General features: G+C 43.8%; 1 protein-coding gene across 4 annotated transcripts in view; it reads left to right on the forward strand.

Moving 5' to 3' along the window:
• The window catches only part of vav2 (vav 2 guanine nucleotide exchange factor), a 191,103-nt gene that overhangs the window by 131,531 nt on the left and 43,004 nt on the right, over window positions 1–16,568 (forward strand). For all 4 annotated transcript variants that reach the window (XM_079755639.1, XM_079755641.1, XM_079755640.1 and 1 more), the window contains exon 4: window positions 6,603–6,671. In XM_079755639.1, the coding sequence (XP_079611765.1) occupies window positions 6,603–6,671 (69 nt within the window). The remainder of the gene's footprint in view (window positions 1–6,602; window positions 6,672–16,568) is intronic.

Below are 16,568 nucleotides of genomic sequence, written 5' to 3' on the forward strand. Positions count from 1 at the left end.
GTTTTTTATATTTCAGTCAAAATCTCTTTATAGTTCATATGAATCTTTAGTTCATTAATTTCAGTGCAGAGGTTTATACAAAAAGATAAAAAGATGGCAAGGCTCTATATCTCTCTATATATATATACACATCATATATATATATATATATATATATATATATATATATATATATATTTGAACACGAACAATGAATGATCAGTTATTCTAGAGTAAAACAATTCAATTGTGCACATCGCTACGGCGTTGTTTCCCCATGGAGAAAGCGCCACAGGAACATCAGGTATGGGAGGGGCCATGAGGACGTGCTTAGAACCAAAGATCACTTTCAAGCGAGACCCCTCCGCAGCAAACTGCCCTGAGGTCGGGCACAGGGTCTTCCCCGACCTGAAGTCTCCGTGGCTCTTTCTCCAGAGGAAGACCGCAGAGGTGCCGTGCCCAGATTCCAGATGTTTCTTGAACTAACACATGGTTGAGAAAATGTGCAGGACTAGAGAACAAATGAAACATCAGAGAAACAGCTACAGCTTCTCCCTGGAGGCTGCAGGCAGCAGTCTGCGGCCAGAAGAGATCAGTGTGGTGATAGAGTGCTGTATACATGATGATGCTGAGGATAGATTAATGCAGCACATACACAGACAGACAGATATTGCTCGGAAGCCAGGGAGCGAATAGATACTGTTGATGTATTGAGCTTTAGCTAGGAAGCAGTGAGTTAGATGATATATAGCGCTACGGATATGGAGGAGGCGGTGAGTTTAAAGATACTGTTGATAAAAAGCGCTATAGAGTTTTAAGAAGCCAGTGATCAATACGTACTGTGTTTATATATATAGTATATATATACTATCGTTCAAAGGTTTTGGGTTACTTAGAAATGTCACTTTTTTCTTCAATAAAGATAACATTAAACTAACCGAAATACATACATTGTTATGTGGTAAATTACTATTTTAGCTGGATATTACTGATTTTAATGTAATGTTTACAGGACCCATTTCCAGCAACCATCACTCCTGTGTTTTAATGCTACATTTTTAATAATCGTGTTGAGAGGCGAATTAATGATTAGAAAACCCTTGTGCAATTATGTTAGCACAGGTGAAAACAGGTTGAATATCTGGGCGAATATCTAGAGAGAGAGAGAGAGAGAGAGAGAGAGAGCAAGAGCGAGGAGGCAGTGAGTGACTGGCTGCAGACAGGCAGTCCTCTGGATTGATTGCTCTATGCTGGTGGTCAATGACAGGATGTTGAAGCACATCGATCTCTTTATTCAGCGTCTGCTCCAGAGGTGTCTCCTTTGTTTGGTGGCTGTCACACTGCACACATGTATGTAGAGTGCCTTCAACACATGTGCACACATTACACACATTTGGACATAAAGACGCAAAATGCTTGCAGATATGTGTGTGTACACATCTGTTAATGTACTGCTAAAACAAGCAGTCTGTGTATGTGCACAGTTGTGTAAATGTGTACTGTTCTGCTAGCCTGGCTTACGCCAGACCTCATCTCAATCTACATTGAGATGAGTTTGGGTGGGTGAGATGGGTGGTTTACGATTGCCCGGAGCCGTTTATTGGGCGCTACGAATGTCTATCATATGAGTCTGTACGTAGCTCATAGCCAATCAAAGCCTGTTGGTGGCAGGGCAAAAACAACCTTCTTGGTAATGAAAGAGTTTAACGCCGAAAGTTGCTCTTTTTTCAAAATAAACTTGCGTTCTAAACGACTTAGAGCACTATCTAAGGCTGCATCGAAAGGTAACGCGTCTGCTGCCATTTTGGATCCGTGAACTACAAGCTTCGGTGTGTTGCATAGAGGTCGTCATCGTTTTGCCGTCCCTCCCCGTTCTGTGATTGGTTCCCTATCTCAGGCGAAAATCGGATCCATGGAATCCAGGCTGCCTAGCAGCGCAAAATGAAATCGCGCGCAAGGCAGCTTGGGTATAGCCAGGCTACTGTTCTGCGTGTATGCGTGTCTGCATTGTGCGTTTATGTGAGTATGTGTGCATCTATGTCTGTGTGTATGTGCATGTGTGGGTGCGTACCTATGTTACTGCATGTGTGTTTATTGCTGCAGGGTTATTGAGTAGAGGAACTCACGTTGGCAACCAGGATCGAAGCCTGATTGGCTCCCAGCGGCTGTGCAAGGTGCAGCCAGCTAATCACAGCTCTGCATTAATGCTCTGCTAAGGAGCTTCCAACGTACTCTTAATTTGAAACATCCACATTAATGGTGATTCCAACATACCCGTAATTTGAAACATCCACAATAATGCTCTTTAGAAAATGCCCTTAATTTGAAACATCCACATTAATGCCCTACTCAGGAGTTTCCAACATACTTTAATTTGAAACATCCACATTAATGGACTACTCAGGAGTTTCCTAGATACTCCTAATTGCGTCCCATTGATATGCTGCCAGTCACCTGCTGGTAACCTAGCAACAGTGCATCTGAGTGGGCAACAAAGACAGGTTTGCCAGATTTCACTAGTAAATTGGAAACTTCATTATTGGGGGTTGATGTTTGCATTTTCATCTTGGGACCCAAAAGACAATTTCAGTTTGTCACGACCACTGCACACTCAGAAAACTCTAGCATTGTTGATCCTTTCATTTTCAGAATTTGTTGTGTGTTTTCAGTTTTAGCAAGTACACCTCGTAATTCAGAGGCTGATTAGTCCAGTCAGTTTTTCGGATGTTTGAGTCCCAGCTGATAGTTCTTGGTCTGAACACCGATACCTGCGGTCGACCTGAAGGCCTCCTGGATCAAGTCGCCCTCACGCCTACCAGCTCCATTGAATGCATACGCAAATAAACCAACACTTATAGCTTTGCATAAAGGTGTGACCAACAGTAGCAATACAAGCCACTACAATTCTTGTTCTTTGGGGCGATTTCAGAATAATTCAATTTTACTGGTGTCATATATATTCTTGTCCACTACTCCAAATCCCTCCAGGTGACACCTGATTGATGAGGCGCGCGTCTAAAATGGAATGTATCCTAATACAAGGCGTGACCTATTTATCCCCCCCCTTATGTCTCACTATGTTCCCGTGTCTCCGTCTGAGCGGCAACGTGCGGCGCTCTCGTGCCAGACAAGGCAGCTGCTCTCCATCGCTGAGCTCGTCCCAAATGCACGTTGTAATTCCAGCTTCTGCTTTTATTTTGGGGGTTGCACGGATAGCGTGTGCGCTAATTAAAATCCTTACCGCTCACATTCTCATCCTCGCATCCTGCGTCTGGAGATTAGCTCGTCGGCGCAGATGCACCGAGCTCGGAGGAACGCACCCTGCGCTCAAAGCAACAACCGTGATGAAAACCAGGGAAATGAAACGCATTAGAGCCACATTTAAAAGTTGAGTGAGTACAAAGTGAACGCGTGCAGAGGGTCAGGAGTTAGCCTGACCCACAGCAGAGTCACAGTCATGAATGAATCCATTGCGGTTTGAAATATGAGCTTTTAGTCTATATGAGGCACGTTTAGATATTCATAGGTTCACAATTGAACCTATGGTGTCAATTGATTCCCCGTTCTTTCAGCAATATTTTATGTTTTGTATTATATTCTCTCAAACTATTCCGTACTCCCAGGGGTCACTGAGACAGGAGTGCGCTTCAAGAATGAAATAGTTACATTTTTCAATAAAAATGTCAACAGTAATGTTCAACCTTCCTTGACTCTTGAATGGTCTATTGTTGTCATTTTAATGGTAATAGCTGTAGTTCAGTATATCATTACGACGGATTATGGCGCCCTCTAACAGGGGAGTGTACACAGAGGTAGCGCGGGGCCGGCGGGGCTCCGTGATACGTGTTGTTCCGGGCTCTGGCCCCCGCTGCAGCATCGATCCCAGCCCTGACACAGCTCTGAGCTCAGGGCTCTGGAGCCCAAAACAACTCCGTTCACGGGGTGTCCGAGCTGTGTGACACCTATCAGACCACTTCCTGGCTCCCTGCTGCTCTGACACTTGACGGTCGACCGGGGGCCGTGTCCGGTCACGCGGAGGGCAGGTCGATGACGTGTGCTTCCAGCCACAGCTCTGGTGGTGAACCAGTGGTGACCCTTGGTATTCACGACCCAAGCACCGCTAGGTCTGGATGGAGCTGATGGAGTTAGGACATGAGGAATCATCATCACAATCAGGAAAGGATGAATGCATGATGTGGATGATCTAGGGAGTTTCCCTTGGTTTGATGTGGAAGACACTGAACGAGGGGTTGAATAACATAGTGGTGAAATACAGGGTGTAAAGCTCTCTGTGGCCGGTACATTCTGTCTTTATCCCTATTGGCTGGTGCTCTGGTGGGAGAAGAAGAGACCAGCAGGATGAACCTGGAGGTTGCAGGTTTCATTCCCAGCTGTAGTTACAGTGAACCATGAACAAAGCACCAGTGAATCAAGACAAACTGGTTTGACGGTAACCTGCCCGTCCGTTTTGGATACCCCAGGTGGCAGCGTCCAATCAGATGAAATCCAGCTAAACCAGTTGACACAGTCCACCTATCAATCCAGCCTGCCAGACGCTCAATGCATTGTGATGTCACAAATCGAAAGATTCTGAACTCGCTCATAATGTGTCATTAACACGACATAAAAAGTCAAGCTGTCTGCTCAGATGTATGACCTACAAATCAGCTCCAGTCTGACCAGTCGATGCATCACACCAATGAACTCCTATCAGCCGGTCTGACCATCCCTAATTTTGATGTCACAAAGGTATAGATTTCGAAATGGCTTGTAAATGGCTCATCAACATGACCCCTGCATCTGAGATAGGGGGCCCTTAAATGTGTACATGAGGGCCTTGAAGTGGTCTGTTTAATAGGATCAATGGCGCTTCTGGTGTTTTTTAGTTCTTCTCCACTGACCTTAACACGGTGCTGTAAGAGGTGAGGCTTGATGTTTCAGGAATCGACAGGTGAATGCCCTCTCCCTGTTACCCCAGACACGAGGACACATTACCCCGTCAGGGTCAATTGATGTTAGGAGGAGAAGATGGGGGTGGAGGGCGGTCGAAATGGAGGGATAAGTCGGGTATTGAAGGAAGTTTTATAGCAGATGCGGTCCTGAGAGTCTAATCCCTGTCACTCGGAGGTCCAGGTTATCTCCAGTAACTGACTCTGCTGAGTGAGTTGTGGGACACACACACACACACACACACAACACACACACACACACACACACACACACACACACACACACACACACACACACACACACACACACACACACACACACACACAGAGGCCCAATCTTAAACTTAAAATCTCACTCTTGTCCACTTTTTGCTCAGTTTAATGGATTTCGTTATTATTTTGTTGTGTTTAGTCTTTAGTTTTTAATTCTGGTGTATCGGGCCTTCGGAGAGCATAATATTTGTTCCCTAGTTTTTGCCTTGTGTCCCGCACCGTGGCCACTAGTCTGTACTTGTCGGCAGTTTTTCGGCCGATATAGCATGTTGAATCCAGGCAGAGGCCGTCCGTGAGAGAAATCAATCCAGATTGGCTGTTCAGCTGAAGACAATAAATGCACGACAAGAGAAACGGAAGTGAGCAAGGCAGCAAGCAACTTCGTCAAGAGGGCACGCACAATAAGATCGCCTAATTGTTCCACATTTGACCATTCATCATTTTCAAATATTCTCGATCAGAAGTAGCGAGAGTGGCATGAAGTGGGAGGCAACCGCTGCTTTGTTTTATGATTGAATATATCCGCAATTCAAGGTCCTGCGATGTCCCTTTTGACAGGAATACAGACTACCGCCACCTGCTGATAGGGGGAGCTATTTCCTCTTAACGTACACGTTATTGTTGACCGTGGGTTGTAGTCTCTTCCTGTAAGCTAGTTCTTTAGGGCCTTAATATGGAGCTGACAGTGGTTTTAGTCTTTCAGAAGAAAAATTGTGTCATTTAGTTTTCCATTTCACAGTGCAATTTCCTTGTTCTCCTCACGTAAGCATTTTTATGAGATAACGACTGGAGTTGAGAATCCACCATTTTGAAGAGCTAATTGATTAAGTATTCTTTCAAGCTATTCTGTGTTCCCTGAGGTATATCCTGCACTGATGGCGGGATTTGAGAATTAAATGATTTGGTTGAAATGAATTGTCGTAATTAGTCCATGACACTCAAATGATTAGGTCTATTTTTGTCATTTTGAATCTCATTTTTATTTGAGACGTGTAATAAGCGTGTGATTTAAACCAGTTGGATCTTTCGTGTGTTAAATCAAATTGTGATAGTGTCTTTATTGAGATGAATCACGACTGAGATAATTTGGTTACTGTCTCATAGCCTTTTCATGAAAAACACCTAAGAAATAGAGACATTTGTCGTATAGATATTAGGTAATAGTATTTTGTTTTAAGTTAATATTCTCTCTAATAAATTACCTTAAAAATTGAATCAAGTGATTGTCTATGGTGTGTGTTTATGGGGCCATACGGGCATGTGTGAGTGACGTTTGTTTTGCTTTTTTATAATGAGTGATGTGTGTTGTGTTGACGATGCTTCACACACACTACATGGCTCAATTCTGAGGCTACAACCGTTCTAACTTTGCGTGTGTGTGTGTTTGTGTGTGTTTTCCAGGCACTTTCCATCGGAGGACACGGCTCTGAATGAAGATGATGTGTACCGAAGTCTCGAGGAGCTGGCAGAGTAAGTGTTCACACACACACACGCACGCACGCACGCACGCACGCACGCACACAGACACACACACACACACACACACACACACACACACACACACACACACACACACACACACACACACACACAGACACACAGACAGACACAGACAGACACACACACAACCACTTACACACACACTTCTGTGTTCACATACATGAATTGACAAAACCACACATGCAGACTAACACAGCAGTAGCAGCAGTTTGGTATAAATGTCATGCCGTGTTGTTGCAGTGAGCCAGGTAGCTACTGAAGTGCTAATGAGCAAACTCAGAGGGTTTTGTCTAAATACAGACTCGTACCTCCTCAGGGGAGTCAGCTTCCTTCGCTGCACCCCAAACTACACATGTGAGGTATAAATACCGCTGGAAAAAAGGGCTTTATCCCAAATATACTACATATTAATATGTGTCGTGTATTAGCTGTGTTTCGCCATTTTATCTAGCATATTTTAGTGGTATTCATTAATTCAATATTTATTCTCATGAGTTTATTTGTGTATTTGTTATATTTGTAATTATTCATGGGTTATAGTAATCAAACTCAATTTGGGTGTTTTTAATGTAAATGTATGAATAGATGGACACACAGATGGACAGAGATAAATAGATAGATGGGTTCACCAGAGATTGACAGACAGCCAGACAGAGATATATACTCTGTGTTCATTGGGGGTCCTTCTGGCAGGTTCCGGGCCCCCAGTGGGGGGGCCCTTGCAGCCTTGCTGGGGGCCTGGCTGGTAGGGCGAGAGAGAAGGAGAGGAGATAAGGTGGGCGGAGAGCAAGAGAGCTGGTTCCACACATGACGGCTCTCGTTCATCCCTGATTAATAGAGAATAATGAGGCCTCCCACTGAGATAGGTGTCATTCATCATGGAGAGAGAGCGACAGAGGGGGAGAGAGACAGAGAGAGATGCATACGGGGGAGAGAGACATAGGAAGGGCTGGAGAAATAGAGTGCGAGACAAAGAGAAAGAGAGAGAGAAAGAAATATGGGGAGAAAGAGATGGAAGCGATAGATAATATATAAATAGATGAATAAAGGGGATAGAGAGAGAGAGTTATAGATACATGCCAACTGTATACATGTCGTTATCGTGCTTTCTGGGAATGTAGACTATGAGTTCTAGAAAGCAGGTTAATACTGGATTAGCACTCTTATCAGCCAATGGTGCCAGTGTAGAATTTAGCCCTTTCATGTTGGAATGTGAACACATGTTGCGTGTGGCACATGTTGGGGGGGGGACATGTTGGGGGGGGGAAATGTTGGGGGGGGGGACATGTTGGGGGGGGGACATGGATCTGGATGCAATCTCTAGAAAAATATTAACAGTGGCTTTCTCTTTCTCAGAATTTGTTGTGATTTTATGTTGGTCGGAGTAATAATAATAACTATTACTATTTAGTAATTCAGCAAAGTGAATTGCTGTGCATTCAGAAGCATGTAATTAATGAGGTAGGGGTTAGGGCATCTTGATCAAGGAGGCCTATGAAGACACGCTGTTCAGGGATCTAGCTAAGAACCTTTAGAGCGAAACTCAATCAACCTCCCCACTAGGCTGCCCCTTTGTTAAGATATGACCCGCATCCAAATCAGCACATAAACTGACTCAAATATTTCCTTAAATATTGCCCATACCTCCTTATAAACTGAATTAGTGATTTCTGGCAGTCTACCTTCAGAATCGTTCAACGTGGTGTCCCTCCAGTAGCATTCAACACAGTATAGTTTAACCTTAACCTTCGGCCACAGAGGAACGGGTCATTGTACGAATCTGCAGTTCAGCAGCACCGCTGATCCTGACCTTTCACAAGTTACACGTGGGCATTTCCTTCTTGTCGATGGACATAAACTCCTAATTGATCCGTCATCGGCGCGTGTGCATAATGCGTTTAGACACGTTTAAGCTAGCAATAACCCCGCGCTCCGAGATGTATTAATTAGCCTGAAATATTGATGCAAGGATGATTTACGATGATGACGTGACCAAACTGCAAAGGAATTCCATGGACTCCGGTATAAAAATACAGTGTCTCATATTATTATTAATATTACAATTACCATAATTAGTCTTGTTTACAACGTACAACTTAGAATTACTACTAGCAATTATACTATTAGAATTATAGTGATTTAATTATTTTGGAGTGGGGAGATGGAGATTAAAAACAAATTAACAATTCAGTTGTTTAGCAGATGTTTATATCCAAAGTGACCTACAGTGACAGTACAGAATAATGTTTTTATAGAGCAGGAATGGGTTTGGGCATCTTGGAAACCAAACCGAGAACATTGACTGGGAGTCAAAAACCTTATAGGCATTGTGAGGCAGGCCACTTGGAAAGTGAATTGAGATAATCTTCCAGTTACTTTGCATTAAATGAAGCTTCACTACACTGAAACGACCCCTCAGAGAAATGCAGCAGGCTTAGCTACAGTAACATAGTAACAGTAGTTTAACTACATCGAAGCAAATCCCAATTTAATTGAACAATAAGCGGTGTCCTCTGCTCTCACCGCTCCAAACAATTTAACAGCAGAAACAAACCGGGAGTTTTTGTATGTGTGTGCACGGCTAAAACATGGGATGGTTTCCCATCTGTCCTCGGCCTCTGCCATTGTTCCATCAAGTAAACTGAAGCTCGCGACGGTCCAGGCACGGCCCTGGGATTTACAATCTTCATGTTCACCGGTGTGCACACTCACTTCACGCACTCTCTCCTAGTGGCCTTAAACGTTCAGAGGGCCGTGATGACGTCATCTTTTCCACACACCGGCCTGCGTAGTTCAGGCACGCTGAGTAAAGATTAGGTTTGTTCGATCCTCAGTTTTATTTCAGGCTGAATATGTAGCTTGTGTGGACACAACTACACTACTCAATAAAAGACAGACGCTGCTGAAGAGCTATTTGATTCAGAAAACAGCAGAACCCCAACCACGCTACTGAGCTAGTTAAATCAGTGACTTGTAGCCATGCTACTGCCTAACGCTGTCCATGGTGAAAAGCATTGGTGAGGTTTGTCCAAGTGAAGCATAGACTACTGCTGAAGCTGGAGTAGAGGTCACTTCCTTTGGCAGCCAATTTTTATACATTTACATTCTGATGTCAGTCATCAGAGCTCTTTTCAAGCATAAACCATCCCCTGTGAGCTCACCAGGAAATGATGGGGTTAACAAAATAAAAGCGGGGAGGATGGTATTCTAGCCGCATGGTATGGCAATATGAGATGCAATCCTTCAATTTGCATTCCGCCAGGGTGGTTGGCTGGAGGCAGGTTTATGCAACCCTGGCAGCAGCCAGAAGTTGGGACCTAATTGCGGGGTCGTAGGCTAATGCTTTACCCTTTGACCCTGTTTTCAGTCGGTGGTAGCGAGGTGTCAGCTCCATGCATCACCGCTTCACTCTCAAGCCTTTCCCCTGCGGAGAAGAAGTCAACAAACAAAATGAGTTGTGACGGCTAGAGCACTTTCCTCTGCGTTGTATCTGTGAATTAGGGGTGTCATCGACTCAGATTTTGTCACATGCTACCAAGTAAACACGCCTATAAAGAATAAATGTATGCACCTCAGTGCTCTGGTCTGGACCAGGGATGTGACTCTGCACATGAATCCAAGAGCTGAGACATGCATTGGCACGCCTGGAGGCAGGTTCTAACCACGCTCTCAGTCCGAACGGGCCAGGCTGAATGCTAATGACATCCGGGTGGCTGAGGTTAGCATGTAGCTTCCCTTCTGATAAGCATCGGGGAACTGTGATAATATGGAGTTAGGACTAGTGTTAGCTGCGTCCGATAGTTTTAATTTCCTCTGTCGTTGCTAGGGTAATGGAAAGCTATCGGTTTATGTCATCGCTGTGGCGTGCACACGCTGTTAATACTAAAACTGTTGGGATGTTTGTGTGTGTGGGTGTGGGTGTGTTTGTGTGTGTGGGTGTGGGTGTGTTTGTTGTTTGTGAACAAGGGATTTGTCTGGATTTGTGTGTCCCAGCAAAAAGTGAAGAGGAGCTAGCCAGTGTTTTTCTCGTGTTTAAATGCTAAACCAACAATCGAAACCAAACCGAACCAATTCAAATGGAGCAGAACAACAAATAACACAAAGAAGCAAGTGTTGACTCAACCATTTAATTCCGTCAAGCTCACTTTAACTAGATTTGAAGTTTGCAAGTCTAAATCAACAAGTTTGAGAACAGCGAACAGAGGTTGTCTTGGTTGGCGTTGTAGTGACAGGCAGGGGCGTAGGAATGAGTTTAACATTGGGGGGGACACATATCGGAAACCTGACAGATCCGTTAATGGTTTGAACAGAAATATGTCATAAATTAACTACACTGAAAAAATTCACTAATATATTTGATTCTACTAAAAAGATACATTTGTAAATGTAAAGGAAAACACATTTTGAATGGCAGTAATGAACTGATAAATATCAAATCAATTCTTTAATTGCACGCTCAATCATCCAGGTTTTTAGAATAAAAAGCGGTGACAAGACGCTGTGTTGCGCTTTCAAAATAAAATAAAATAAAATATTTTTCTCCCCCCGTTATAATTTTTAGGTGGGACAAATGCGCCTGTCTCCAATATTGGAGGGGACACGTCCCCTCCGTCCCCCCCGGTTCCTACGCCCTTGGTGACAGGCATTGTAAACATGTCTGTGTGCATCACTAAAGCAGGAAGCCATCATTCACGGCCTATCTTTGTTAATTTGTCCATTAGTTAATACCAACACTGTAGATAGCCATGTTATTTCCTCTCATGGTATTATCAGATGCAACATTTAGCTAGTAAATGAGATACTCTGTAGAGTGTCAATAGTCCCGCTGGCTCGTGAATGCGCCTCTTTGTCTCTCTACTTCATCCGCTTCAATTCATTCAATGGAAGATGATTTAATTAACGTGTGTTTGATATGAGGGGTTTGGAAGGTACTGGGTACCAATAGCTGATGTTCAAATGTTTACACCTGTCACTTTGTGTATAAGTGTCTAATTTATTACTGGGTAGGAATCATTGCAATAATGACAGGAATTTAGCATTTTTATTCACTGGCAAGAACACTATGTTTGTAAAAAAGTAATAAAAAGCCTTTGTGCATGTATGTCTAAACACAGAGGAGGACAAGTAAGTTAACATGCATATTACATTATTACATGCAATCCACATGTATAACAGTCATGTTGCTTTTTATATTTGTATGGTAGCCAAATAGGTAAGATAAAAAGAAATAAAAAATAGGAAATCACAAAGACCGATTGGGAATCACAAACACAAATCAGAAGACAAATCGCCAAACACAACGACAAATCAGAAAACACAACGACAAATCGGAAATCACAACAACATTAACTTCTTAAGGCAAAGGTGGGAGCCGATCACAAAAGATCGGGCTGAGGGCAAGTAATGTGAAAGTATCTTTCATGTGGCCACACAAAGGAGGACACGATCAGACAAGGGAGTTAAGAATATTACTATACATTGCCCTTATGATGCAAACAGGTGGTTGAAAAATGTCGATAGGTACCAACCCTTTCCGGTAGTAATGATTGTTTTTTGTTTTGAGTTTATGATCGTGATTCCGTTGTTGTGGTTGGGATTTCCTATATGCCTTTGTGTTTTCCGAATTGACGTGTTTTCTGATTTGTGCTTCCCTATTCCCCGCTGTGAATGGCACGTCAGGGCCACCGTACTTTGATTCAAACTGATTTGTGTATGTCACACATACGCAAATTGTGTTCCGAGACAATGTGCTCCATTGACCAGATCCCCTTTGCTTGATATTTTACAATTATTTATTATTATATAATGGTCATGTATAATAGTTGGTCTAGCAAATTTGCACCCTTGGAAGAGCTGTCACAACATGTTTTCCTCAGCATGTGAGGGGAGCGGGCACAGTGCAGTAACGAACACACCGCCGCATCAGGAACATTTTAACAAAACAGTCTAGCAGAACAAACAGCATTGTCTCTTTGGAGAAGGGATTCAAGAGTCTGCTCTGATCCAGGATAATGGAAAAATACGTAAAGAGAGCTAAACCCTTCAATGCCACTGGATACTCAAATTTGTGCCATGCAAGTCCGTCTGAAATGTGTGCTTATTAACTATTCAGTAGTTTAGCAAAAGCTATTATCCAAAGTGACTTACTGTGAGTTCAGATACATGGTATTAAGAAGCAGGTAGGGGTTAGTGCATGTTGCTCAAAGATGCCTACAGGTAAACTGTGGACAATGGGTTTAGAACCAAGAACCTTTTTGTGGGATTCAAACATCCATAATGAACTTCAAAGAAGCTATAGGGACTAAGTTCAGTACATGCCAAAGGATACCATAGCTGGTATTTGCTGGTTCTGATCCCCAAGCTCCTCCTTGCTTGCAGGCTAACATCTTCTCACTATGCGGAAGCACATTAATATCGTCTCCAGCTGACATCCCTACCTACAGGCAGGACAGGCGAGCCACTCCACAAAGCACTGGAGGAAAGCTACAAAAAATGGAAGCATTAATAACATGATGTTACTTTTAGGAAGCTAGTGAGCGTGCTTTCCCTCTAGGGATCTGTGTTCAGTAGCGATAGCGTAGCAGTGGAGCACCAGTGGGACACTACAGGGTCACTGGAATTAGCCAAGTGTTCACGCAACGCAACTGGGGCTTGCAGCACCAGTGTGGCCCTGCAGGGCTAGCAATGTGTAAACACTTGACCTGTGTACAATAGTGACACTACAGAGCCGTTAGCGTAGCATTAGTGTGGAGCTAACAAGGCCCTGTACTGAGTCCATGGGGCCCCCCAAGATTCGCCTGCTCTCTATCACATCAAGGCTAGCACAGGGATGTGGATGCTAGGGGACATCGTTAAACACATGCACAGACACACACACACACACGCACACACACACACACACACACACACACACACACACACACACACACACACACATTTGTGCACACACACACACACACACACACACACATTTGTGCACACACACACACACACACACACACATTTGTGCACAAACATAAACACATTTGTGCACACTCACACGTATGCTCCAGGAAATAGGCAGATGTAGGCCTCCATACAAATACGCACACACACACACACGCACACTCACACCCACACCAACGTCAGAGATTGAATGATTTATGTGTCTTACTGGGCCCAGAAGACCAGAGGACATGCATACTAAAGCTGTTCTAAGACTAAATATGGATGTTTTCAACGTGCACCAACACACACACACACACACACACACACACACACACACACACACACACACACACACACACACACACACACACACACAGACACACACACACACACACACACAGACACACACACACACACACTCACACAGCGACACACCCCTACATGCTCAGTCACACACAAGGATGACTCGCCTCAACATGAAAAAATCTGTTTGACCTCAAAGTATCTGATTATTGACGGATATCAGAATCACTTTTTAGGAAATTGAATTCACTGAAGGACGATCAATGATATTAAAGGTGACAATTTTCTTTAGAAAGGTGCTACATATATTCATAAATAGTTCATGGTGTGCTTCATTTTCCCTGAAGATCTTCCTCCTCTCCCCACATTAGTCTTTCATCGCTTTATGTCTGCCCCCTCTCTCACGGATTAGACCTGGGATTACAAGACATTTGGTAATCTCTTCCTCCCCTTCCAAGCACTCTCCCCTCCGTCTCTCAGATTACAGAGCGAGAGGTTAGCAGGTTTAGCGGGCCGTAAAGCCTGGGGGGCCCTGGTGGGTGCTGAGCATTAGACCGTTAATTTAGTGGTACATCTCAGGCAGTTATGACTTTGACTTTGTATTGGACATGTTGTGCAAAGGATCATGGGACACCTTGCGATAGTTCAGTCTCACGATGCCAGACGATCTGAGATCTCACCATTTATTATTTCACCAAACATCAGAGGGTGTCTAGCAAACGGTCCCTAACAAACCTTTGGTTTGACAGGAAATGATGCTCCCCCCCTCTTATCGTCCATTGTGAAACAAACAACACAAAAAACATAGAGAATCACATTGTCACACGGAGAAAGCTTTTTATAAAAAATATATATATATAAAGTATCCTGACTTATTTTTTGTCAAATTTCTGCTCAGTCCACAAGACTGGTGAAATTAAGGATTTCAAGCAACATTGTTTGCATATTTCTAACCCAGTATAAGAAAGACTCTTAGTTAGTTAGTATGACAGTGTTAACAAGCACCCACACAACTCCTGCATGACACTGCCGCAATATAATAGTTAAAAAGTAGCAACGAAACCTAGTTGAGAGAAGCCCTTAGCGACCGACTTGTGAGTCAGGTCACTAGTCAGTCACGCTGGTGTGTCGGGTTGTGGTGTGCTAAAAAACAAGTCAGACAAAATGTGAGCGGTTAAATTCACGTTATGCTAATGAGCCCGTTAATTGCAAGATAATTGGCCATTTGATTGATAGTGCCCAACATCTGGCGGGCACTGGTGGACTGGCAGAGTTGAATTTCATTTCCTGCTTTAAAGCACTTCAAGCAGTGCTGTAAACCATCCATAAGCAGCTGGCACACTGGGGTGCTTATGGGAGTTGGTATGTAATGGCCACATATGAAGCAAGACCCCTCAATTAACGGTTCAGAGGGACCTCGTGATATCCCAGCTAGGATGCTGAATACATGATCAAAGCTCCATGCTCTCTCCATCTTAACCATCTCCCATACAGTTCTGTTCTCCAGTCAGTGGAATGACCAGTCTTGTATCTTAGACCAAGCCGTGAACATAGTCTAACTGAGTGTTGTGTTAACAACTTCTGCGCAGTCCCTCCGCTCGGGGGCCCAGCTATTAAGTTCCTAGAAAACGTGCGCCGCCCCGCACTTTCTCTGCTGTACCTGTAATAAAAAGACTGGGAACTACCTCCTCACTGGCGAGATTAAAAGTACATCAGCGCTTTCCTCCGAAGCACATAATGAGATCCAATTCGTCTTCGAGGACGCAAACGCAAATTTAAAGGCCGCAGAGAATCGGGCGCTACGGCGCACTCCGTCCGCGGTCCTCCTCGTAGCTTTAGAGGCGGTAATTGCCCCGGCCGCGTTGATTAACAAATTTAATTTATTTAGCTAATGACGCTCCCTGTTGAGCCATCACCTCCACAATAAGCTGTAAATGTTGCATACGTATTAATTGCTTTCCCAGAGAACGGAGTGTTATAGGGGGTTGGTGGAGAGGGGGGTGATCCTCAAGAGTCAGTAACTGCCCCCCCAGAAGTCATTTGGCTCCCCAGCGCAGAGCGCCGTGTTGGGCTGGCTGCGGGCCTAATTAAAGGTCACTGCGCTGGCTGGGCTCCGGACCCAGAGCGGCGGATTAGAGAGACGTAGCGCTCACCGCTGGATGGGGAAGCTGTCTGCTCTGACCGCTGTTGACGTGTGCACAGAAACACTGCATATACCCTGGGTTTATTAAGGGAGTGTGAGGCTTTGTAGTGGAGTGTTGTGTTTATGCTAGCGATATGCTCTGCATTTATTTAGCCTTGTTGTTGTGGTGATAAATTGTTTGTGTGTATAGTTTGTGTGTTCTCGGTTAATGCAAGGCACATATGGGGTTTGTTAAGGGTTCTGTAATACCTCGATGGCTTTTGAGTTGAGCACAGTGTTGAAACTAGCAAACTTTTCCAAATTTGATGAGCATCATTGTTGTCATAATACATAATGTGATGATTTAGTTTTTTGTGTTCACAGATGACTCAAAACGTAGAATTCCTGGGGGTGGTAAAGGGTTCTCAAAATTGTTGAAGTTGAGTACCGGGTAAAATATATCAATAGTTCATTTATTTAACCTTGCTGCAATAAATAATTTAGAAACTAGCCTT

Source organism: Pollachius pollachius, assembly GCF_949987615.1.
Source record: "Pollachius pollachius genome assembly, chromosome: 18".
Classification (NCBI taxonomy): domain Eukaryota; kingdom Metazoa; phylum Chordata; class Actinopteri; order Gadiformes; family Gadidae; genus Pollachius; species Pollachius pollachius.